Here is a 25,148-nt window from a genome sequence, read left to right on the forward strand (position 1 = left end):
GGATCACCTGAGGCCAGGAGTTCGAGACCAGCCTGGCCAGCATGGCGAAACCCCCATCTCTACTAAAAATACAAAAATTAGCTGGGCGCGGTGGCACACACCTATAGTCCCAGCTACTATAGGCCAAGGCAGGAGAATCGCTTGAACCCAGGAGGTGGAGGCTGTAGTGAGCCAAGATCATGCCACAGCACTCCAGCCTGGGCTACAGAGCGAGACTTTGTCCCCGCCAAAAAAGAAAAAGAAAAAATTTTAACATACAGAAAAGCACACATAAAAACAGAATGCCTGCATTATAATCTCTGCAAAATGATAAATCAGCCCTTCATCATGATAGCCGCAAAAGGCTGTAGGAAATAAAACAGAGACATAGTTGACGCGATCTTCCCTGTCACTCTCATGCTGTCACCTGCATCCTCTTGGAAAGCATGGATCCCTCCATTCTATCCTTTTGGTTCGTTTTAACTAGTCAATAAGTAATATATTATTTTTAATCATATAAATGAATAATAAAGCTCTTAGCACTTTGCAACATTTTCCCCCATACATTATCCTTTTGGAACCTGTTGGGCTTATAAAAATAAATCTAGATCATTCCTTTTCACAGCTGCATATGCTGTATCACATAAACACACCACGCTTTATTTATCCATTCCCTTATATGCATGGGCATTTGCTTCCAGGTTTCAGCCATAACAAACAGTAGGCAATGAACATCTCCGTACATGTTCCTTTACACACGTGTGCAATAATTTCTCCATGGTATAGACTCGGGGTTGGCAGACTACAGCCTGCAAGCCAAATCCTGCCTACCGCCTGTTTGGGTAATTAAATTTTATTGGCATGCAGCCAGGTCCATTCATTTCTGTACTTCTAGAGCTGCTTTCTCACTACCATGGCAGACACGAGAAGTTGCGACAAAGACCATAAGGCCTACAAAAGTCTAAAATATCTACAACCTCCCTTTACAGAAAAAGTTCGCCAATTCCTGTAGAGACCTACAAGAGAAATTGCTAAGTCAAAGATCCGCGTTTTCGAGTTTACTAATTACTTAGCAAATTGATTCCAAAGTGCCAGCAAACATTCAATGGAAGAAGCCAGGGTCTCTCCCCCAGGGAAAATAACGTATTCCTTCATACTGCTTTCTCCTATTTTAAGCTATTCTTGGGAGCTCAGCCATCTGTGACCCACAGCAAGACGTGGATTCCTCAATCCCTGTTTTAAGGGAAGAACTTCTCAACCAAAACATAGGATCTTATTCTGAGAAATCTCTCTTAGCACTTACAAAGCAAAAACATCAGGAGGCTGCCTTTTCCAAAGCCCCCTCCAGGTTATGACCCAGAAACAGCAGGGCCCTCCAGGCTCTCAAATCCAAAGTCACCCTGCACCCTCCTTTCCGCCGGCCCCCAGGTACGGGCACAGACCCTTCTTTGTGTTCATGGCTAGGAACATCTTCCAATGGGGATTTTAAAAAGAACTTTAAACATGCACACGGGGTGCTCTGGGAGCAGGATCTAGAAGCCCAACCGTTTCTAAAATGATTCTATCAAACTGCAGAGTATTTGGACGAATGCAGTTTTTCCTCCTACTCACCATCCTGTGTGCAGGCTCCAAGAAGATTTATGATATTTTTGTGTTTCCCAATCATCTTCATCATCTCCATCTCTGACACCAGATCAGAAAGGTCTTTCTCTGTGGCATCATCTATGAACAGCAGGTATATTCACAAATCAGTTCATTTCCTCTAACTCATGGGCAGCTACTGTCAGTTGCCAAGAACTCAGTTGAAACGCATGAAATTGAATTTCAGAATCAGAAAAGATTTTCCAAACCATCTCCCTCATTTTATGGAGGGAGAGACAAAGGCCTACACAGGGAACTGCCTCGCTCTGTGTCAAAGAGCTCACTGGGGGGCCAATGGTGCCAAGAGTCAGGACGAGAGCAGGGGCTTCTGACACTCATGCCAATTCTTTCCTAGACCATGAAATAATCTCATCCTCTGCCATATCTAAGGTGTCTCAGAAAACCATACCAAACTTCATGGTGCCTGAAACCAGCCAGGAGACCAAGGATAGGGCGATTTTAAATCACTACAGACTTGTTCCCGACAAAGCATTCCTAACCCAGCCCCTCGAGGCCCTTGGAGCACTCCGAGATGGGTTCAGAGAGCTCCCCATAAACAGGGCCATAAATGTGCGTATATGTGCATTCTGAGCAGGTAAGGGCTGTGACTTCTAGTGGCTTCTCAGAGGCACTGCAATTCCCATCCTAAGAAAAGTTATATAAACTTCCGCTCTGTAATTTCAAGCAAGAATGGCATAGGCTCCACATACACGGGCTCACAGTTAGCTTCTCCTAAGTGGCAAGACTTTCCCATGTGCTCTCCACCTCAAGTTAATTCAGTATGGAAAAATCTGGGTTTCCTTTAAAAAAAATGAAATACGGGCACGGATAAGAACCATGTTGCAAACAGTTTTTTAGCTTCACAAAAGGAAGATCAATACAAGTGACTGTGCATGCAAAATTTACACTGATGTATGTGAAGGAGGGAGCCACAGGCCATGAGGGAGGGAGGGAGACACAGCTGTGGGCTGTAAGACAGGACATGCCACAATGGCTTGCGGACTAACATCCTTCTGTGTCCTTAAAGGGAAGGCTGCCAGCCTGGGCATCACAAGAGAAAGAGAAGTCCCAGACCTCCCTTTTTGCAATATCCCATGTAACTCTGAGCCCATTAGCAAAACCAGAAGTTCCGCCAAAAGAGATGAGAAGCCTGGGTCCTCCCCACACCTGCCCCTGGTACGCAGCCAGGGGCTGCCTCCGTCAGTGGTGCCACCACACCTGGGGCAAGAAAACACAGTGTTCCTCCCCAGCATCAGGCTCCAAGGTGGGGAACATCTCAAAGCACTCTAGTTTTCCTTGGGAGTCATTCAGATAAACAGCCTTTTAAAAAACCCAAAAAACAAAACGCACCTCTTTTTGACAAAGTCCAGCCTGCTACTTCCCCTTAGGAGGGATGTGATGACTATCCCATGAGAACCCACAAAAGACAGATAAAGTCTAACTCCAGAGCGCCTGTGACATGCCCGGCACCATATGCCAAGGATGGGCCTCTCTGCCTGGAAACGTGGGAAGCACTCGGCGTGGGATCTTCTTTCCGAGATCCCTACAAGAGGATTTATAATGTGACCGTTCCCTATAACTCTTCTCATAAAAGAATACTGCAGGACGAATAAGTTAATGGTTAAAAGTTCTTTAAGTTCTTTGGACATGGGCACGAAGCAGGGTTGGAAGTTAATGTAGAAGTGTTCACAGTCCCACAAATACAACACGACATTTACATCTCAGGGTAATTGTTTACGTGTCCCAGGAGGCTCTGCACCAGCCCTGATCCTGTTCGCTCCTTCTCAGCTTCTACGTGACTCTCCCAGACCAGCGTCATTTCTGCTTTGTTCCTCACGCAAAAGAGAAGGCTTTCTGCTCCCTTACGTCTCTTCGTTCCCTCCAAAAACACAAATTTCCTTGTACTTGTAAAGTTAAGGTTTAAGTCCCAAATCCAACACACCAACTCCTAGCTAATAAATCCAATTATATGTGAGTTGATAATTTCTAAGCACATAAAAATACAGAGAGAATGAAGACTCGTGGTCACGAAGAAGGAGTCCAAGAGTAACTCTACGTAAGAGGCTACCACTTTCTAACAGAACTGGCTTTTCTTTATAAGTACACACAGCTCAAGATAAATAGTCTGTCCGAGATGCTGATTTATACTGAAAACTTCTCAACCCCTAGGTCAACTATGTGCTCTCTGACCCCGTGCCATGATAGAGTTCACATGCCACAAAAGGAACTTTCTTGATAAAGACTCTCCAACCAGCCCCTCCCCGAGCCTCCCGCCTCCCCGCTCACCTTTCAACATCTTCACGGCCACGGTGACCGCCTCCTTGGGCTTGTCTTTGTCAATTCCCACTGCTTCCGCCATGACCACTTGCCCAAAGCAACCTTCTCCCAGGGGCTTGCCCAGTGTCAGCCTAAATGTGTAAATAGGGGATTAGCACACAGCATCTGGTGATGGGGTGTAGCGAGGGAAATTCCAGAACTAAATATAAAAATCTTTCAGCGGCTTGCTAAAGCATGGAGTGCTTATCATATGGAACTAATGAGACTTAGGGTACACACGCGCCTGAGTATTTTCCTAGTGACGTTTTAGAGAATGGCAATTACTGGTGGAACAGCTATTGAATTTCACATCGGTATTCTTGGTTTATTTTCTTTAGCGAAGGTATCCTTGCTAGTGCGGTGGTCAGCTTTCCTAAGTGCCAGAGAGGAGCTTTTGATCTTGAGCCAATTAAATATTTGTAATTTAGAATGGCTCAAAGAAAAAACGTTAAGACTGTTCTTATTTTTTTTTTTTTGTCCCTGTAAAATGGTGGCTTTAAAATTATTATTATTCAAATACCAACGGATTTTATGGTCACATTCCTTGCCAAGTTACAGGATATGCCTCTTAAAAGCATTTCAAGGAATCTCTAATTTTTTACTAAAAAGAAAATTCTAAAAAATTGGGGACTTTTTTTGACATAAGTTTAAAAGTCCTTATGACTACATAAAATTAACAATGAAGAAAATCCAAAGTGAACACCACAAATTAAATGTCTAAGACTACAAGGTCTATGCACGTCAGATGAATAGCCATATATTGTCCTTACGCATTCCAGAAACCAACAGAATGCAAAAGTCTTTGGAATACTTCCGAATATGGCTTATTCTAACTTAAGCATAGCACAGCAAAGCATGGAGCTGCCATCAGTAAACAGTATTTACAATAAATACACAATGGTTTGCAAAAGTTCAGCATAAAAACTGAGGGCAGCGTACGCTATGCTGAGGTCATTTTGTTTCTATCCAGAACTAAAATTAAATTTGACATCTTGGCAGAAAATAAATATTTGCATTGGAAAAATGGCTAATTTATGTCCCACTGCCTTGCTACTACAAGCATAACAATCCGTTCTTTGTATAACTTCTGCCTCCAATCTAATAAACTGCTTCTAAATAGCCTTCATTCATTGGAAATCTGTTCCACCTACGTTTGCACTAAACACTGTTTTGAAATGTTTAGCACTCAGATTTTCCACACTCAGGGTACCCCGGGTGGGAGGTAACAGTTGGGCGCATACAGACTTCCACTGTTGACTGCGGTATCACAGGTGGCAAAAACTATGGACTAAACCTGAAAGCTGCGATTTCTTAAAATATGATCACAACCCCCCAGTTCGGTCATATATATAGGAATGTGCGCATGAACCTGCCTACGTATATAATCACACACAAACTAGGGCTGGCAGAGTTCACAAGAAACATCCATTTCTCCACATCCTACAGGTAAAGAAACTATTCTTTGTGTTTTTCTCTGGTGCCCCACCAGTAAATGTCCAATTAACATGCCTTGAGTGAATGAATAAGTGAATGAGTGAGTGTGCTTTTCACTACAGTATACAAATCAACTGGAAATTACTTGCATTAACACTCTAACCAAATAATATCTATATAATTATTCAGTCCTAGCTAATGGTACACATCTCTAAACTGGCAGTTGGGAAACAAAACTGATGTGACGTCACGTGAATCAAAATCAGAAGTGCCAGCCACGTAAGCTACCTCTCCCTTCCAAATAGAGCTCAACAGATCAGTCTCTGGAAAAGCTTATCTTCGCATTTCCAAATGTGTATATGCATATACGAGAAGTCTATATTAAACACTTCCCTACCATAATCTCAGGAGCTACTGAGAAGGTCAAGGCAAACAGGGTAGCTGCTCATAAGCAAGTCAAGAGCTTATTCCAGTGTATGTGATGCAGAAGTAGTCAGCATTTCCACCTTCCCATACTCTCAAGCTGTTACTACAAAAAGTACCCCAGAAGTGAGTGGACAGTCCTACAAAGACCACTGCACTTCCTTTCAGAAGGAGGATCTCGGAGTCAGTCCCCTTCTAGAGGACGAGGGCTAGTAGTTCAAGTTCTGCCCACTGACTCCATGCCCCACACAATGATCCTGCTGAGGTTTGCAGTTCACAGCTCCCAGGTTACCACCACGTGAAGGGAAATGAAAGGAAAACTCACATAAGCTAAGAACTCTGCTCAGTCCTGGGAGGTCTGAACCACCACCCTCATTTGATGAGAATGAATTTCAGAGAATCAGGTGCCTCACCCGAGGTTGCCCAGCCACTGTCTGGCAAAGCCACGATTCAAATGCACCCCAACGGAGCCCCGGTACATGGAGTTCAAACGAGACCAAGAGATACACAGCCCCAACAATACCCAGGTGGTCACATTTTTGCCTAAACATCTGATTGGCACACCTCTGTATCATCCAACAAGGAAAATATTATGGACCACAGAAATTAGATGTCAGGTACCGTATTTGAAGCTTTTCAGCCCAATATGATATTAATAACCAATGAGAACAGTAACATTGGGTAGAGGTCCTTAAGGCCATTTATATTCTGCCTCTAATTTCTCCACAGAAGTGAACACAGAGCAGTCTTGTTCTAGTAACCAAAAACTGGAATGTCAGATCTGTTTTATAAATTGGATAATTCTACTTTTATTCCATTTGACAGAGTCTGAATTGCCCAGACACTTAAAAAATGATAACCAGATGCCATCTTCTTTGGGGACCAGCCAGGAGCAAGCAGCTCTGCTTTCAAGGAGCTATTTTTTTTTTTTTTTAATCCATTCTTTTCTTTTCCAGGAGTTGGTTATTTAGAAACACAATCTTACTCCTGCTGACATCATCACAGCAAGACCTTTGTGGCTAAAGGTCATAAAAAGAAAATGTTAATCCAATCTCCCCATTTATAGCTGAGTCTCCATCCTGGGATGCGGCCAAGAGAAGTACTCACTTATCTCTTGGAAATTCCCATTTTGGGTCCTCTGGAAGTTCATACTCAGAGACCCCTGCCAGCATAGGGGTGTCTGCCGTTGAAGAGAGGCGTGTTGTTATCCTCACCAGCGGGGTGTTGGAGTTCATGGAGGAGCTGGACTCAGCCGAAACCTGGATACAAAATGCAAAGACACAGATGTAATCCTGGCTCCACCCGAGAAGGCTGGAAGTCAGCCAGAGCCCAGCCAGAGTATCGGATCTTAGAAAGGAATGGGTTGGGGGCTGGCAGACGTCAGAAACCAAATTAGAAAACCACTGGAATCCAACTCCTCTGCCCTCCAGTCCATGCAGTACTAGATTTCATCCAAATTGTATGTTCCTATGTTCAGGTTTTTCTATGAAATTTTTCTATGGCATCTGATCACAATGTAAGTTTTCTTTCTGTCCTAATTCCTCCGGAGAGTCACTTGAAGACATGCAGACAGTCCTCCCTGGCTTCATTAGTACCTTTATGCTTGTACCTGCACCTGTACTGGAGCCCTGGACAATGGATCTCCTCTCAGACCACCCACCCAGATCATGGATCAGTGCTGTGCGTATGAAATTCTATGAAAACTTTTTGGAAACCAGCTCTTCCATAGTTCCTCTGTCTTTGGAAATGTAAAGTGGAGTATCTCAAGGAAAGAGTTCTAGGACTTGAATGTGGAAGACATTCCGCAGCTCTGAGTCCCTTTAACTCAAAATAACCCAAGACCCCAGTATTGGGTGCCATTCTTTGTTTCTCCCCAGTCCTTCTGGAAATTATTGATGGCCAGGCCGTTCAGTGAAAATGGGCTGCCTCTTGTCGTCAGTTTCAGAAACCAGTGCACTAAACACGTGGGATGAAGCATCAAGGGAAAGAAAATACGCCTTTTCCCATAACCACACAAGAGAACTCCTCTCTCACCTGGCAGTACACAGGGCTCCACCGAGTTACTTCCTTGTTTACCCTGATCCATTTCAGTCTGTGTCTGATAAAATGATTATTTCTTAAATATATCATTGTCCTTTGGCTGGTTTCTATGGAAAAAAAAAAGACTCACGCAGAGGACACTGGAAGGCCACTTCTGAGGATGACTACGCAGTCTTAGTCTGACCACAGGCTGCTTGAACAGTGTCTTATTCTAAACCACGAACAAGACTTTGGCCCAAGAGAACAAGAATGTGAAGTTAACCCATGATCCATCTCTAAGCAGCCAGTGAGCCCACCCTGGGCTCTGTCTCCTGCATGCCTGCCCAGGTGGATAGTATTCCTGGATGTGCTTACAAACTCCTTCAATCACACTGGCAAAGACCAAGTCCAGATGAACAAATTTAGGTGGGATGAACTTTCACAGGGTGGGTCCTGGGCTCTTCTCACAGGGAACCAGGGGACCTGTCCTGTTCAAAAAGCTTTGAATCGTACCTTTGTAAACCCTCAAAGTAGGCCGGAAACTCAAGAAGATGCCCAAGAATGGATTAGGGGAAAAAAATCATTTTAGGATTAGGAAGTTGTTTTCAATATTAAAATAAAAAAGTGGGCCATTTTTCACACAGAATTCCTATTGTCTTTTAACACATACATGAGCACTTTCTGAGCCTTCCGTTCCATCTTTTGGCAGGGGGCAGTTATTCCTAAACTTCATTATGCAGATAGTATGAGCAACATTTATTTACTGTACGGTAAAAATGTTTTAAAAGAGGGGAGTAATGAATCATTAATTGTGGAACTGAGACCCTCACACCCAAGCGTCTGGGTTGCACAAGCAAATGGCAGAAGCAAGCGGGAAAAGACGAGAAGGTAAATGTGGGTGCTCCTATGGAATCCGTCCTGCCCCCCACTGAGGTCACAGACTAGGCATGAACCCCACCCTGGGTGAAACAGACAACTTTAAAGTCCCCGCCATGTGGTATCCAACCTCACTGTAGCGAGCTGACCTCGTCTGCAGGACACATCAGAAGCCAGGAACTTTCAGAGGCCATCAAGACTTCCAGTTTGCACTGGTCCGCAGGAACATCTCAAGCTCCATCTATAGAGCTCAGAAAGGTTCAGGAGCGGGTGTAACGGCCAATGATGCTTCCCCAAATCTTTCTGTCCTCTTAATTCATTCTGCATCAGGGCCATGAGATGTGGATGCTTAAGTACGCAGGTGTTTTGAAGAATAAGAAGGTCTTCTGAAAGTTCTTCCCCATGAACAGGAAAAAATCACCACTCACTGCAGGGGGAACTTATGCTCGACGACATTATGGGCAAGAAGCTCCAGCCAAACTAGTAAGAACCGGCCAGCCAGGCGCAGTGGCTCACACCCGTAATCTCAGCACTTTGGGAGGCTGAAGCAGGCGGATCACTTGAGGTCCGGAGTTTGAGACCAGTCTGGCCAACATGCTGAAACCCTATCTCTAGTAAAAATTAAAAAATGAGTTGGGTGTGGTGGCAGGCACCTGTAATTCCAGCTACTCCGGAGGCTGAGGCAGGAGAATCGCTTGAACCCGGGAGGCAGAGGTTGCAGTGAGCCGAGATTGTGCCCCAGCACTCCAGCCTGGGCAACACAGCAAGACTCCGTCTCAGAAGAAAAAAAAGAAAAAAGCAGCCTAGCAATGTGACAGTTTCCACAAATGGCCAGGGTCTGGCGGGTTGTGCAGCCAGAACACTCTGCATGGCCTGCAGCGTAGCCCCTCATCACCGGATACGTTTCCAGGATCCCACTACCGGGTACATAGTGGAAACTGCAATCAATAGAGGAGTGGGAACCCATTAAGCAATTGCTGAGGACTGCAGTCCTGGATGACGTTAACACCCAGCAGGCAGAGGCATGGCTAGGCTTCTGTGACTCCTCCTTGAAAATCACCGCTCTCATCAGCGAGGCTTACAGAATAGGATGTGGGGAAGGCAGCTGTCCCACAGCGAGGTGTGAGAACAAGGGTACTTAAAAGTTTCTGGAAGGATATATAAGAGACTTAGCAGTGATCACCTTTGGGGAGAGAGATTAGGAGTTGAGAGAGGGAGTAGAAAATACATTTTATTTCAGAACTTTCTAGACTATTTGGATTTTATTACCATGTATATGTAATTCTTTTATGTTCTAGAAGAAGTACTTTATTTAACAAAAATATTTTTTAGAATAATAAGGATCTGAGCTGAGGCATGAACAAGGGAAAAGAAAACAAAGGGCATATGCTTGAAATATGCTGACTTCTAAAATGAGTGAAGTTACAAGATCGCTGCTTTCGGCCCCTCCTTCTGCTACCAGGCTAGGTTTTGTGGCATCTCTGCATCCTTCCATGTGGGCAGCAGCCAATCCCGTTGCTGCCTTTCCCGTGCTCATCATTCACAACATGAGACCCCGCATCAGGCAGGCTGCATCCTGACCACCTGCAACAGCATGGGACTGTGCGGTCAGATTGCCAGGGTCCCAGTCCCGTTTCAGCGCTCACTCACTGCGTGAGCTTTGGGAAATCACTTAACCTTTCTAGGCCTGGGTTTCCTCATCTGTTAAAAGCGAGACAGGGGCTGGGCGGCTGGGCACAGTGTCTCACACCTGTAATCCCGGCACTTTGGGAAGCCAAAGCAGGCAGATCTTCTGAGGTCAGGAGTTCGAGACCAGCCTGAACAACATGGTGAAACCCCATCTCTACAAAAAATAGAAAAGTTAGCAGGGCGTGGTCGTGTGTGCCTGTAATCCCAGCTACTGGGGAGGCTGAAGCAGGAGAACTGCTTGAACCTGGGAGGCATAGGTTGTGGTGAGCCAAGATGGTGTCACTGCACTGCTGCCTAGGCAACAGAGCAAGACCCCATCTCAAAAAAAAAAAGGAGACAAGAGCAGGTCCAACAGCACAGCATTAATGTGACAATAAAATGAGGCGGGAGAAAAACGGATGAAGTGCTTAGTGCTAGGCCCGGCACTAAGAGCTCAGTTAATGTCTGCTACCAACACTGCAATATTTTCTCTTAGTCCCTTTAGAATCATCTGCTGCCCAGATCTAAGAGAACAGACGATGGCACTTCTCTCTGGGTAACTTGGAGCGTTTGGAGCCTAGCGTGGTTCTGAGTGTAAGCTACAGTTAGTCCTTCGTATCTGTGGGTTCTGCGTTCATGGCTTCAACCAATCACAGATCAAAAATATTTGAAAGAGAATAAAAAATAACAATACAACAATTTTAAAATATAAATAAAAAACAATATAGTATAACAACTATTTACATAGCATTTACAGCGTATTAGTTGTTACAGGTATGACTAGAAATGACTAAGTATACGAGAGGATATACACAGTTTATATGCAAATACTATACCATTTTATATAAAGATCTTGGGCATCCACAGATTTGGGTGTATTCGGGGTTGCTAGAACCAATCCCCAACACATACCAGGGACAACTGTAATGTCAAACTGTGTACGACCAGGAAGATAGTGCAGTGATACTAAGGGCTGACTGCAGAAGATACGCCTTAGTGGGCACGCTTGATTTGCTAAATGAGGCCCTCTGCTCACTGCTAGGATGGGCTGGGGTACTAGCAAGCAGGAGATGAAGAATCCAGGAGTCAGGGAATCATCTCAGGGCAGGAGAAAAACTGGACAGTAAGAGGGTCCTAATGATAAACACGGCTTAGGGGTTACCTTAGAAGAGAAAAATTTAACATTCAATCTGAAGTTCACCACTCTATGGCTCACCCACGACCCCAAAGGAATCTGCATCCACAAACCCCTGGCAAAAGTTCACATGTATCTACACCATCCCCCAAACAGACGGTCTCAACAAGATTTTCATGTGACAGCTTTTCAAATGGAAAGCCTAAAAATAAATAAATAAATAAGAAAACCCTTACCAACTTTATTGTCATCATTATTAGAATTTTTAAAAATGAGGTTTACAGGAAGGATGATTTATGGGAATTTTGTTCAGATGAGGTATGGAGATTCAGATTAAATGCACAAACCTGGAAAATACTTTTATAAAAACATGAAGGCGGCGGGGGGAAGGTAAGAAAATGGGCAAAGTCTAAGAAACTATAGAATTTGATTGCTCTGTCTACTATATCTTAATTTTACCTCCATGCATTTTTACTATGCTTTTAAAATCCCCTCTGGGGCTATAAAATACGGCTGGCTTTCTCTTCATTCCCTTCGACTCCAAGAATGAGTCTGTGTTGGGGGCTTGGCCTGATCCGGGGCAAGCCATTCCCTTGTGGGACTCCATGTTTTACTGGGTTTCCTTCCTCTGAATCAGGACCCTCAGATAACTCCCGCTGCTCATCTTTGAAATCCTGCTATTTCTTTAGTACTATTAAATTATCTTTCTTTTCTTTTGCACTAAATCATAATCTTCCTTATTCTTCAGTTCCTACCTAGAAACTTCAGTTCTGGAGATTCCTTCCTAATCAATTTTAATATATTCCCTTGTTAGTGATAAAGTGAGTTACTTACAAACAATCAACATGAACACTCTAGTAAACTGTTTTCCCACTCCCGAATCTTGGCAGGCATTTTTTTTTTTAAGCATGTATTTTCACAGACTCCAATTCCATTTCCTCACTTTCTGGAATCTCTCTAGCATGTGCCATAAGTCAAGCTTTTAAGTAAATGTGCTTTTCGTACATTTCCATAGTACATATGGGAGATTAAGTGAGGAAGTGGGTTTTTTTCTTTCTTTTTAAAGGGCCACCAAGAAACAGTGTTATCTTTTTTCTTTTTTTTTTTTTTTTTTTTTTTTTAGATAGAGCTTCTCTCTCATTACCCAGGCTGAAGTGCAATGGCATGATCTTGGCTTACTGCAACCCCCACCTCCCAGGTTCAAGCGATTCTCCTGCCTCAGCGTCCCAAGTAGCTGGGATTACAGGCATGTACCACCACGCCCGGCTAATTTTGTATTTTTAGTAGAGAAATGGTTTCGCCACACTGATCAGGCTGGTCTTGAACTCCTGACCTCAGGTGATCCACCTACGTCAGCCTCCCAAAGTGCTGGGATTACAGGTGTGGGCCACTAGGCCCAGTCTAACAGTGTTATCTTTTTATAGTGAATTAAATGTACCATCTAGAGGGGACCTCTTAGAGAACAGAGCAAGCAGAAGTGAAGATGTTCCAGGGGAGAAGAGATGAATTAATCCTTGTGTGTTTATTCCCCTGGACTGACAAACACACTTGGACCACAGCCTGCCAAACAGGCCCTTTGACTCTCAGGCTGTAAACCACCTTTCCCCACCAGCACACAAGGTCGGTATTAACATACTTCTGCTCTAATACAAGCCTTGCCCACCACTCCCCTATGGACAAACAAAATGCTTTCACCCCCGCAAGCTGGGTGCCTGAGATAAAGCTTCAAAGGCTTCTGAGGTTGCATTTTTAATTCCTCCATAACAAAATTTAGGTAATTAGGCAAGGCAGTTCATCAGACACTCACTTTTCTCCCGTAGCGAATCTCTGCCTCCCATAGGCCCTTCCCTGGCACTCTGTGAGCAAACCTATCGGAACCATGACGCACCAGCCCCAGATGCGCTGGCTCTGCTCAAGAGATCGCATCAGCCAAGATCCAGGTCAGATCTTGGGCAAACTGTTGTGTCCTTTGGAGGCTGAGAGAGGAGAAAAGGGAACAGTGAAATAGGGGCAGGGAAGGCGAGGTGCCTACATGAAAGGGCAGATTCCAGTTAAGTCATCCGTGACCACTCTAATTACCCAAATGTTTTCTGGAGCCAGTGAGGTTTAGACCACCTGATTGACCAAAATACAAAGAATATTCCCAGATCATGATGTTCAGCTGCCAGGCAGTAAATGAGCTTCCAGGAGTAGAACATCCATCCCTCTTCTCGGAATTTGGCATGTTTGAGGATCACTAATACTGGACCTGAGAACTGGCTACTGAGTCACACACTCCTCCCCCGAGGCACCCGCTCCACTCCTCCCCCTTCATCTTGGTCCTATTCCTAACGTCCCCAGGAACATGCCATTTGCCTTAAAAGTATTGTTACAAAAGGTGGCCTTCACTGCCCTTGATTTATTTTATTTTACTTTATTTTATTTTATTTTTTTATTGTGTGTGTGAGACAGAGTATCACTCTGTCTGTCGCCAAGGCTGGAGGGCAGTGGCGCGATCTCAGCTCACTGCAACCTCTACCTCCTGGGTTCTAGCTATTCTCCTGCCTCAGTTTCCCAAGTAGCTGAGATTACAGGCATGCATCACCACGCCCAGCTAATTTTTGTATTTTTTAGTGGAGACAGGGTTTCACTATATGTTGGCCAGGCTGGTCTAGAACTCCTGACTGCAGGTGATCTGCCTGTCTTGGTCTCCCAAAGTGCTGAGATTACGGGCATGAGCCACGGCGCCTGGCCTGCTCTTGATTTTTCTCTGGTTTTCAGCCTACCTATATCAGCAGCTGAGAAGGTGAAACTGTCTGAAAAAAAAAAAAATACCCTGCAGCCTCTTGTACCATGCCGACGGCAGTGAGAAAGGGTATAAGCTGCACAGGAGATGAATTTATCTGGACGGAGCCAACCACAAACAGTTAAATCTCCATCCTACCTTATGGAAGCTTCAAGCCCCAGAGAAAGAAACTGATGTGCTCAATGTAAAACTGATTCAGCAAACTCAGCAACACTGCATGTCTCCTAAACAGGCATCCTCAGTTTCCCCTGAACTCCATCCTCCACCCACCCCTACACCCTCCCCCACCATCCAATTGATTTGTGGAAAACACAGAAAGTGATGCTGCCCACTTTAACTCCCAAAGGCTGCTTCACACTGGCCACTGGCTGTCCAGCAGACCTGGACAAGAACCAACACGCTCTCACAAAGATGCCCCTCTCTGGGCTGGCTGTTGTTGGTCTCATTTAACTCGCTGGGCACCAAAGGAGTGGGAGTAGGTGAGCAGCGTCTGGTGTGGTGCCCAAGCCTTGACACTGTGACATGAGCCTCCATCAAAGGACAGAGAGATGTCACCTGCCATCTGCCTCCCACCACCCAAAAGCTGCTTCTCCTTCTTCAAGCCATGTGCATACAAAGTCTCAAAAAATTCACGCTTACTAGGAAATGATTGCAAGGGATTTCTTCTTTGGTACCAGAAAAAAAAAAAATTTTGCTCAAAAAAATAACATAAACTGAAACGTCTGTGTTACACCAGTAAGTCGAGTGCAAATTAATACATACCAAGAAGGAAGAACTCACAGGAGGAACAAAAACCCAACTTTTCTTGTTCTCAGAAGAGAACAAGGATGGACTGAGGGCCGTGAGTGAGATGCTGTGTGTATGGGTGTTGGAAAGGGAAAGAGTCAGGGCCATGCAGACACTTAGTGATCCCCGTGTCCTAGAAGAGGCTGGCCAACACAGAATAAAAAGTGGCCTCATAAATGCCTAGAAACAACCCATCCTTGACACATCTGATTAGAGGCTCACCTGTCGCCAGGTAAAGGCATGCTCGGCATCCCTGTGGTATTTGCTCTGTCATCAACATATCTGCAGGCCTTTCTGGGGCTTTTCATTCCAGCTCCAGTCCAATAACCCTCTTTGATCCAGATACTCGATAAGCATCTCTTTCTCTACCAAAGAGGCCATGCTTACTGATGAAACATTCCTTGTGAAGATCCAATAATGTACCCCACCTGGACATGTGGAAGGAGCTGAGGTGTGTCAACATTCCCCCAAATAAATTAATCTCACGCAGATGTATTTTTCCAGGGAACCAGCATTTGCCCCATTTTCTCTGCTTCTGTTATACTCCTTGGCCCTACTATTACATTTTCTTTTCTTTTGTTTCCACTTTGGGTTTTTGTTTGTTTGTTTGTTTTGGTTTTTGGAGTTGGGGTCTCGCTGTGTTGCTCAGACTGGTCTTGAACTCCTGGATTCAAAGGATCCTCCCACCTCAGCCTCCTGTGGAGCTAGGATTACAGGCATTTACCACCAAATAACCTGGGAACCACCAGTGAATGTGACAGGCTGTGTCTTACATGTAACCTGGTTTATACCCAGCACTTAGTAAATTATGATGAATCAATAAAAGGAAGGAGGGAAGAAAAAGAGGAAGGTACTCTGATGTTCCCTCTGGTAACACAGGGAGGATACGAAAAAGGACCAACTTAGGCTGAATCCTCTCTCTCTCTTTTTTTTTTTTTTAAGACAGAGTTTCACTCTTGTTGCCCAGGCTGGAGTGCAATGGCGTAATCTTGGCTCACTGCAACCTCCACCTCCTGGGTTCAAGCGATTCTCCTGCCTCAGCCTCCCAAGTAGCTGGGACTACAGGCATGCACAACCACACCCAGCTAATTTGTGAATTTTTAGTAGAGACGAGGTTTCACCATGCTAGTCAGGCTGGATGATCTCGAACTCATGACCTTGGGTGATCTACCCGCCTCGGCCTCCCAAAGTGCTGGGATTACAGGCATGAGCCATCACGCCCGGCCAGGCTGAATTCTCTTAAAGAAAAAATATAAATGGCATTGCATGTGAGTATACATATAATTACTTAATTTAGAACATTCTTATGTCAACTTCCAATGTCTGCCCTCTTCTTAGTCCTCAAGGATCCATCTACAAGTAGTGCATTTCCAAATATTATTTTCCTCAAACCGTATTCTTAGATGGACAATGATGAAAAGCCACCTGGAACTGGGGAAAGAAAACACAATGACTGTGGCTGAGTCAGGGGGATTTTAAGGGCATCTTACCCTTTTATATTAAGTAAAAAGAAAAGCATTGTAACAGTTGCAGAAAAAAAGATGATGAGATAATTACGGGGCAGTGGCCTAGCTATGCCAAATTACAAGTTGCCTCCAGAAGTTAGCATTTTTCCCTATTAGAAAAAAAATAATAGAAACCATGTAAGAGTTATCTCAGGACTGGACTCCCCTAGAAACTGGCTGGCCAGCTGGCCCCATCTTTGCTCTCCTGGCCCCAGGAAAGATAATCATGTCACTCAAAATGACAACAGCGTTCTTGGTGGCAGAAGTGACCCAATAGGCCCCTTTTTTCCATGCTCTTAACACAATTTGGTCATTCGCCTACACTTGACACACACGTTAAATTCTATCCTCCGCCTCCACAAAGACAGATCTGCTTGCAACATGGCTTCAGAGAAGTTAACAAGGACCCATTCAGCCGGGAGTCTGGAGCTGGGTTGTGAACAGCCAGACCCATGCCAAAACCACTGCTGACCAACTGGTTCCTAATCCTTCCTAATGCCTTGTCCAGAAAATGTCATTCCTACCTAAAGTCCCTGGAGAGCCATGCCTGGGATTAACCTGGAGTTTCTCAAAGTGCATTCTAAAATCACCAGAGGGCTTGTAATAAAATGCAGATTCCTGGCCCTATCCAAGATGACTAAACAAGAATCTCTGGGGCTGAGACAAAGGAATCTGAAATTTTAACAAGTACCCTGTAAATTTTACTAAAATACACATTGAAATACAGCCAATGAGTTTGCTGTTTTACTTGCTATTTCAAAATAACCTTTATCAGAACCAAGTTTCAAATGCTTTTGTAAACATTCTACATCTACATCTGCCTTCCGCTTCCATCTCTGTGAACAAACAGAAAAGAGCTGAAGCATTTCCTGTCCCACCTACCTATGCAGGGCTTTGGTTTACAGCAGAGGCTCCATCTTGCCCCATCTCCCCCAGAGCAAAACTAAACCAATCAGGAGGCACACAAGCAAAAAGCAACCACCAAAGACCAAGGTGGGGGTTAAAAACAATCTGTTGCTGGTTCCTTACAAATATTCTACCAATAAATCACTGCCACACCTGTGAACTACTAACAATGAGACATAATAGATGCATACAATTATATTGTAAGTTGCAAAGAGGTTAAGCCAAAATTCAGTGTAGAAAGTTATTGTGCACCAGTTTAAATCAAACAGTCCAGACGCACCCCCAGGGCATACGATTCTGATCTTGACTTTAAAAAATAAGTCAGAGAACTTAGAGTCTCTTTCCTACTAGTGGCATAAGTCCCAAGCGAATGTTCATGCTTATCTTAAAAAAGGTATTAGATCACAGGAGACCAATGTGGCTAAGGCTTCGGAGAGACCGCTGTACTTGAGTCTGATCAAACACACACAGGGCTATTTGCCTCCAGTTATTTCCAGTCCTGCTGATTAGTTTCCTGATTTTTTTTTTTTTTTTTTTTTGGTTTGTTTTGTTTTTGAGACGGAGTCTCGCTCTGTCGCCCAGGCTGGAGTGCAGTGGCCGGATCTCAGCTCACTGCAAGCTCCGCCACCCGGGTTTACGCCATTCTCCTGCCTCAGCCTCCCGAGTAGCTGGGTCTGCAGGCGCCCGCCACCTCGCCCGGCTAGTTTTTTGTATTTTTTAGTAGAGACGGGGTTTCACCGTGTTAGCCAGGATGGTCTCGATCTCCTGACCTCGTGGTCCGCCCATCTCGGCCTCCCAAAGTGCTGGGATTACAGGCTTGAGCCACCGCGCCCGGCTAGTTTTCTGATTCTGACACTATTGTCCTTTCTTGCCCTTGGAACTGGACCCCATTGATCCAAGCGACGCACTATGACTAGACTCTCCAAGCTCCAAACACTAACTGGGTGACCGCCAAGCATCACACCAGAATCACTCGCACATGGAAGCTCACAGAAGTCGATGGCATCAAACCAGAGCAAAAGATCCACAAGCTGGCTGGGTCATGGGGGAGGAGTAAATTTCTTTAAACTCTTTATCTACTTTCTGTTACCTGTCTCCGCAGGGGGATGCGCTTGGTCAGCTTGTGCACAGCCGGCTGGCTGCTAAAGTCTGGCTTCTTGGTCGTGTTCTTCATTCGGCACAGGATGACTGTTACCACCATACAGGCGATTAAGAAGACCCCTATGCAGTAAATGGCTATCTCCAGGTAGTCTGGGGAAGCTGTAATCTCCTTTTCTCTTCCAGGAGCTAAATTGCAGATCACAGGAGGAGGAACAGATAAGCAGGCCACAGAGTTAGCACACGAGACTGATGCATCATAGCACAACCAAAGGAACCAAAAGGTGATGACCATTCTCAAGGCAAGGTGGGTTTCCCAAAAACTCAATCCTGCAGAATGGCATGGGCCATAGGTCTGCCAAGTGCCCCTCCCAAATGAAAATGAATAACCAGGGGGTTCATCATTTGACCACCAGGACCCGGGTAGTCACTGTCTCTAGCCTCAGTGGGCATCCGCAGTCCAGTGAGTGGCTGACACCCAGTTGCACAGGGCAGGCTATGAGGCCACATTCTGTTAGACATTTGAGCGGAGGACGACCAACTGTACCCGCAGTGAAAGGATTATCTTTCATGATGGTCTGTGAATGCAAACCAAATACAAAGTTCTGAAATATCAATGACGCCCACTTTTGTTTCTAAGGAGACAGTGACAATGCTTCAGTCTTACATGGGTAGGCTCTTCCAAAGGAAGACTCCACAGGATAATTTAACCCAGATGAACACAATTCCATATGAAACTGATGTTCATCTAGTAGGCTGGTCCGAAAAATTTTGGTGAATTCCTTAATACCATCTAGTCCATAAACAAACCAATGCATTAAATACACAGACTGAATTGCTTATAATATAGTACCATTAGATCCATAACACATAAAGCTTATAATATTCCTTAATAACCTTTTAAGTTTTATACATATCTGGTTATACTGTTATGTCACTACAGTTTTTCTCTTAAAGAAAAAACATAAAGGTATTATGTGTGAGTATACATATAATTACTTAATTTAGCACATTTCTATATCAACTTCCAATGTCTGCCTTCTTCCTAGTCCTCGATGATCCATCTACAAGCAGTGTATTTCCAAACAGTGTTTCTCTCAAACTGCATTCTTAGTTAAGTGCTAGCACTGTCAGGCAAACTGGTTAAGAAGTGCCAGTTAGGCACCACAGAATGCAGTACTGCAAATAAAAGCAAGTTTCAACATAAGAGATGTCTCTTTGTTTCAAAGCAAATATTCACAGAGCAGATTCGCAACAAAAGGAAAAACGGATGCAATGGTATTATCGAAAGCTTATATATTTTAATCAGAAAAATACTTGCAAGATAGTCAAAATTCTCAGCAGCAACAGCACAAAAATGAAACAATCTATTTTATTTTTACTAGATGTAAAATAAGCATGCAGGTAGGCACTGTACTCTAAAAACAAGGAATTAATAACTGGAGTGGAACATCATAAGCTAGCAAACCGCAGTCTCTGCAGTTTCACAAAGGAAAGGACAAAGAGGCAGATGCATCAGAGAGGACAGTGTTTAATATCAAGAAAGTTTCACTAGAATAGAGATGTTGGTTAAAGATTCAGACAGCAGCAATGTTTAGGCAACAGGGCTGCAGTGATGTTTATTTCTCTGTGAGGCAGAAATAACATCAAGCCCAAGATGGCAGGAGCATGCTTTGCAATGAGAGCAAACTGAAAGTCCATTCTATCGCAACATGCAGCAAGCCACCGATCCCCAAGGTAGGTAACGCACTGCTTCTGTGCACCTGACATTCAGAGGTGCCGCTCCCCACGCTGCTCCATACACACCCCTCTATTTACATCTCGTTAAAAATACAAAGTGGGATGAAAGCAATAAAAACACACACAGGATTTTAGCAAAATGGAATTTGAAGTGAGAATAAATTACTTTGAATTTTACAAAGTAATTTCAACTTCTTCCTTAAGAGAAAGGGGGATGGGCTAATTTATACATTGGCTCAATGACTCACTAAAAATATGAGATCCCTTCAGGTTTTAAGGGTGAAATTTCCCTTGATCATAAATGTGAGTGTGGGATCTCACTGTGTGTGAATTTCCAAGGCAGTTTTCTTATCCCTGAGGGATAATTTTTAACATTTTTTATATCTTTATGCAAGGATAAAAGGGGCCATTTCTGATAACAGAAGCTGTGTTAATTTTATAGCAATCAACCAAGAAAAGGGAAAAAAACCCAGAGAGAAAGAGCAGTATATACCTGGCAGAACTGTCAACCATGCAGAGTGAAAGGATATCCCAATAGAATTACCCGCCAAGCACGTATATTCCCCAGCGTCCTCAAAAGTTACATTCCGAATATAGAGAACCTCAATCTCTTTGTCCGTGGTGTTAACACCGGCGGCCTAGAAAACAAGGGAAGCAAGAGAAAAGGCTAGACGACACAGGAATGATTGTGGAGGGGGCTGTGGAACCACAAGGCATCGCACCGGGGGCTTCAGGGGGTGCTGGCCACTGGGAGATTCCGACTGCAGCCCATCCACAAAGCCCACAACCGAGAGACACGGAGCAACACTGACCAGCTCACCTCCACAGGCCCGTCACCACACCGGCTTCACCTCCTAGACATGCACGCAATCAAATGCATGGAAAAAATCAACCCACAGAGGTCCGTTCTCTTGGCCTGTGCTTTGGTTTGCATTTAGGGGTGGTTTTCCAAAAGTATGGTGCCCAGAAGGCCAAGCTGGTTCTGGTCCTGTTGGCTGCAGACTCCCACCAAGAGGAAAGGGTAGTTCTATCTAAACTGCTGTGTTTTAAGACAGTACACTGCACATAAGCTCAGATGGACACCTTACCCATCCTCCTGGCCCTGTGGGAACCAATCGGGGTGGAAGGTTGTCTTGGTTACCAGGCTCTGGTTATTTTTACTTCTGCAAAACCATCTTGCCTTACATAGCATTGACAAAAAGAAACGGAAGCAAGCATCATCTTGGTAACCAAAAAAACTGGGCTTTTTTTCTTTTTATTAATAAATATTTGAATGTGAGTCATGACAAACTTAAAAAGTCAATCTTTCGCCTTTAGTAGCGGCCAGTAGGACGTTCATTCAGTAAGATGAACTCCCCTCAAATTTGGTGCAACAAGGTCAAGAACAGCATCTCATCAGGATCAGGTATGCAACCAAAGAAATGATGCTTTGTTGAACAAATTGCATCATGCCAATATTTCCCTAAAACTTACAGTACAAGGAGACAAACTCTGCTGATACTCAAATGCCCCGTATTAAACAGGCATGGAGGTGTGTGTTTTAAATGGTGTTAATGTGCAGTAATGATGGGAAATGTGCAGCCTAAACAAGACCAACCAGAAAGAGCAACTTAAAAACTGGGTGGGGGTGGAGGCTAATCTCTAGAAGAAATTGGAGCAAGCACTTTGAACGTTGTGGGCATTTTTCCATGGCTACTGGCACCATACCAGCTGCATCACCGAAGAAAGATTATTATAAATATACCAAGGCCGCAAGAGTTATCCTATAAGCTGCCTGCAGTCTCCCAAAGCACCAAGTCTTTTCAGCTTCTATATCCAGCTTTCTTTTTAAAAAAAGACAAAAATGAAAGCATTGTTACCTTGCTGTTTTGGCAGGACAGTGAGCCAGGCAGACTGGTTGGCCTGCCCTATATAATTGGAGACCTTACATATATATTCCCCAGCATCCGCCTCGGTCACATTGAACAGAGCCAGCACTTCTGCATTGGAACTATTTATCCCCGAGTGCTAGAACAGACACAGGAGAACAATATAACGGCCAACCAGGAAGGTCTTAGCACTGTCTATGGTCCCACCACCAACACACCGCAAGAAAACAAAATCCATTACATCTAAACAGCGGCATTAAAGGGCTGTGGGTTTTGAAAGAACAAAATCAGTCCAGTGGTGGACAATGGAGAGACCTGGTGGAGAGAAGGGCAGGAGGGTGTGACCGATAGTTAACTGGATAGGTTGGGTGGGTCCCCAGGTTGGTCATCTTTTTCCATTGCCTTTGATCGTCGGAATTGTTAGCTGGTGAGAACACCTCATTGGCTGAAAGTTCTTACTTGGGTCACCTATGGTTCTACTGGAAGAATGTTCTTAAGGACATTCATTCTCTATGAGCAACTAGACATGGGAGGCGTGGTAGGCAAGGAGCTAAGAGCCAGCTGTACAGGTTTAGCTACCCCTGTCCTTAGCCTCCTGAAGAGCAAATTCTAGATCTAAAAAAGAGGCAGATGCTATGAAAATGGGGGCTTGCAAACAAGAAATAAGGAGGGAAAGATATTTTCCTTGTTCAACATTTCACTGGTGCAGAAACATGACCTAGGGTTTATTGTCTAAATCACCTGTGAATGGATTTCAAAGGTCAGGGGTTTGTTTGTTTGTTTGTTTCTTAAAAAAATCCAAATTGTTTCTAAAAGGTGGCTACTAAAATTGGATCCTAACGTCCTATTAATAGAAAACAACATCAGAGTAACAATCAACATTGGCACAATGGCTTGAGCCTACAAAGCTCTTTCCATCCACTCCATCCCATTTATTCTGCACAACCGCCCTATTGGGGAGACAGTATCATGATCTCTACTTTTAGAGATGTGCAGCTAAGCCTAAATGTCTGTGATCTCAGGGCTGATAAATAGCTGAACTATTCTCTCTCCAAGTTTAGTAGTTCTTCCCCTACTCTATAGTTCCCTTCTGAAATTTTACTAGCAAGCATAATGATCTGTTAATTCCTTAGCACACTCTCTGCTGGCTAGTCAAAACAGAGAATCATCCTCTCTCAACTCCAACAGGAAATCAAAGAACCTGTGGCCAGACCCATGAAGGAGACCCCAGTTGTGGGTACCTTTAGATTCAGAAAGTCCTCACCTTGAGAACCTTGAGGTAGGGCAGCCCGTCGGGCCCGTATTTACTGCCGTTCTTTTCCACGTGCTTGATCCACTGGATGTGGGGCTGGGCATCACTGTAAACCTTGCAGACAAACTCTACGTCTCCTCCAACCACTGTGGAGGCATTTGCCGGCAGTCCGGCTTGGAGGATGGGCCGGTGAGGCGATCGCTCTGGTGGAGAGAGGGAAGAAAGGAGGAGTGGGGATGGGAGAAGGAGAGACCAATAAATAAGCTATGTTGTCCAGAGGCCTGTCAGTGAACTCATGCCAGAAAAGCCTCAAGCCTGCTGGCTGACGCCTTTGAAATAACACCATGGCCCCATGAATAACAGAAGCAACTTCAAAGGAGACTGCTGGAGCGCGACCCTTGTACAAAGAACACTTATTTAGAAAATCTCGAAAAGAACTTATTACATCCCAGGTTATTGGCTGTCCATGGCCACCTGATGAATAAGGGAAGAGATTCTACTTTGACAATCCAAGTGACAAATGGTAGGGGAGGGGATGCTTCTTCACTTATCCTATTTGAGATCATCTCAAAGACTCACCTCAACCACAAGCTTAACATCACAGGCAAATGACAAGACTAACTTTAAGGACACTCTGAATACCAAAAATGGTTTCGATAGGCACGTGTCTCCCAATACATCTTTTTTTACTTTTCTGAGACGGAGTCTCACTTCATTGCCCAGGCTAGAGTGCAGTGGCATAATCACAGCTCACTGCAACCTCGGCCTCCCAGGCTCAGGTGATTCTCCAATCTCAGCCTCCTGAGTAGCTGGGACTACAGGCACCCACCACCACGCCCAGCTGATTTTCAAATTTTTTGTAGAGATAAGATTTCATCATGTTGCCCAGGCTGGTCTCAAACTCCTACGCTCAAGCGATCCACCCGCCTCAGCCTCCCGAATTGCTGGGATTACAGACTGTGAGCCACCATGCTCAGCTCGAATACATTTCTAAGATGCTCTGAGAAGACTTCCAACCTTTGTTTTAAAAATTAAACTAAAACCTAAAGCCCAAAGTTATGAACAGATTTGATTAATAATGGGATTCATCTCTTTATTGTGGAATTCACTCCATTCATTCATTCTTTATTCACCCATCTAGCTCTTTGATGAATATCAGGTGTTACTCTATGCCAGGTACTAAATGCACAAGTAGATGTTTCCTAGCTTATTCCAATATGACACTGAATGAAACATAAGGAGATGCTGGTTTCCAACTTCTGGCTATGTTTTAGTCTGCCCTATAAAAGAGCAGAGACAGTATCTCAAAATTACTTCCTAGCTTCACCTGTCTTGCCTCTCTGTACCTTGAGAACACGTTCTCAACAAAGAATACGCCCTCTCATTTTATGTCTGGAAAGGCTTCTCTCCAGCTAAGAGGTGGTCTCTGCAGAACTTTTGCAGAGACAATCAAGCCAAGGTGTGTTAGCAACCACACACGAGGCTCCTCAAGTGTTAAGTAACACCCATGGGAAAAATGGTCTAAGGACTTAACTATGCATTTCTCCAAGACACAAATGGCCACTAGGTGGATGAAAAGTTTCTCAATGTCACTAATCATTAGAGAAATGCAAATGAAAACCACAAGGAGCTATCACATGACGCCTGTCAGGATGGGAGGAAAGAAAAAAAAAAGACAAGAGTCGGCAAGGATGTGGAGACACTGGAACCCCCGCAC

At 44.3% G+C, this 25,148-nt stretch overlaps 1 protein-coding gene across 5 annotated transcripts in view; it reads right to left on the reverse strand.

The window, feature by feature from the left end:
* The window catches only part of FGFR2 (fibroblast growth factor receptor 2), a 121,653-nt gene that overhangs the window by 19,238 nt on the left and 77,267 nt on the right, over positions 1-25,148 (reverse strand). For 2 of the 5 annotated variants that reach the window (XM_025396746.1, XM_025396743.1), the window contains 6 exons: positions 23,444-23,634; positions 20,805-20,949; positions 18,564-18,760; positions 6,901-7,052; positions 3,907-4,028; positions 1,591-1,701 (listed from right to left, as the gene is read on the reverse strand). In XM_025396746.1, coding sequence (XP_025252531.1) covers positions 1,591-1,701; positions 3,907-4,028; positions 6,901-7,052; positions 18,564-18,760; positions 20,805-20,949; positions 23,444-23,634 — 918 coding nt within the window. The remainder of the gene's footprint in view (positions 1-1,590; positions 1,702-3,906; positions 4,029-6,900; positions 7,053-18,563; positions 18,761-20,804; positions 20,950-23,443; positions 23,635-25,148) is intronic. The other 3 variants (XM_025396744.1, XM_025396748.1, XM_025396745.1) reach the window with 2 other exon arrangements.

Source organism: Theropithecus gelada, chromosome 9 (genome assembly GCF_003255815.1).
Source record: "Theropithecus gelada isolate Dixy chromosome 9, Tgel_1.0, whole genome shotgun sequence".
Taxonomy (NCBI): Eukaryota; Metazoa; Chordata; class Mammalia; order Primates; family Cercopithecidae; genus Theropithecus; species Theropithecus gelada.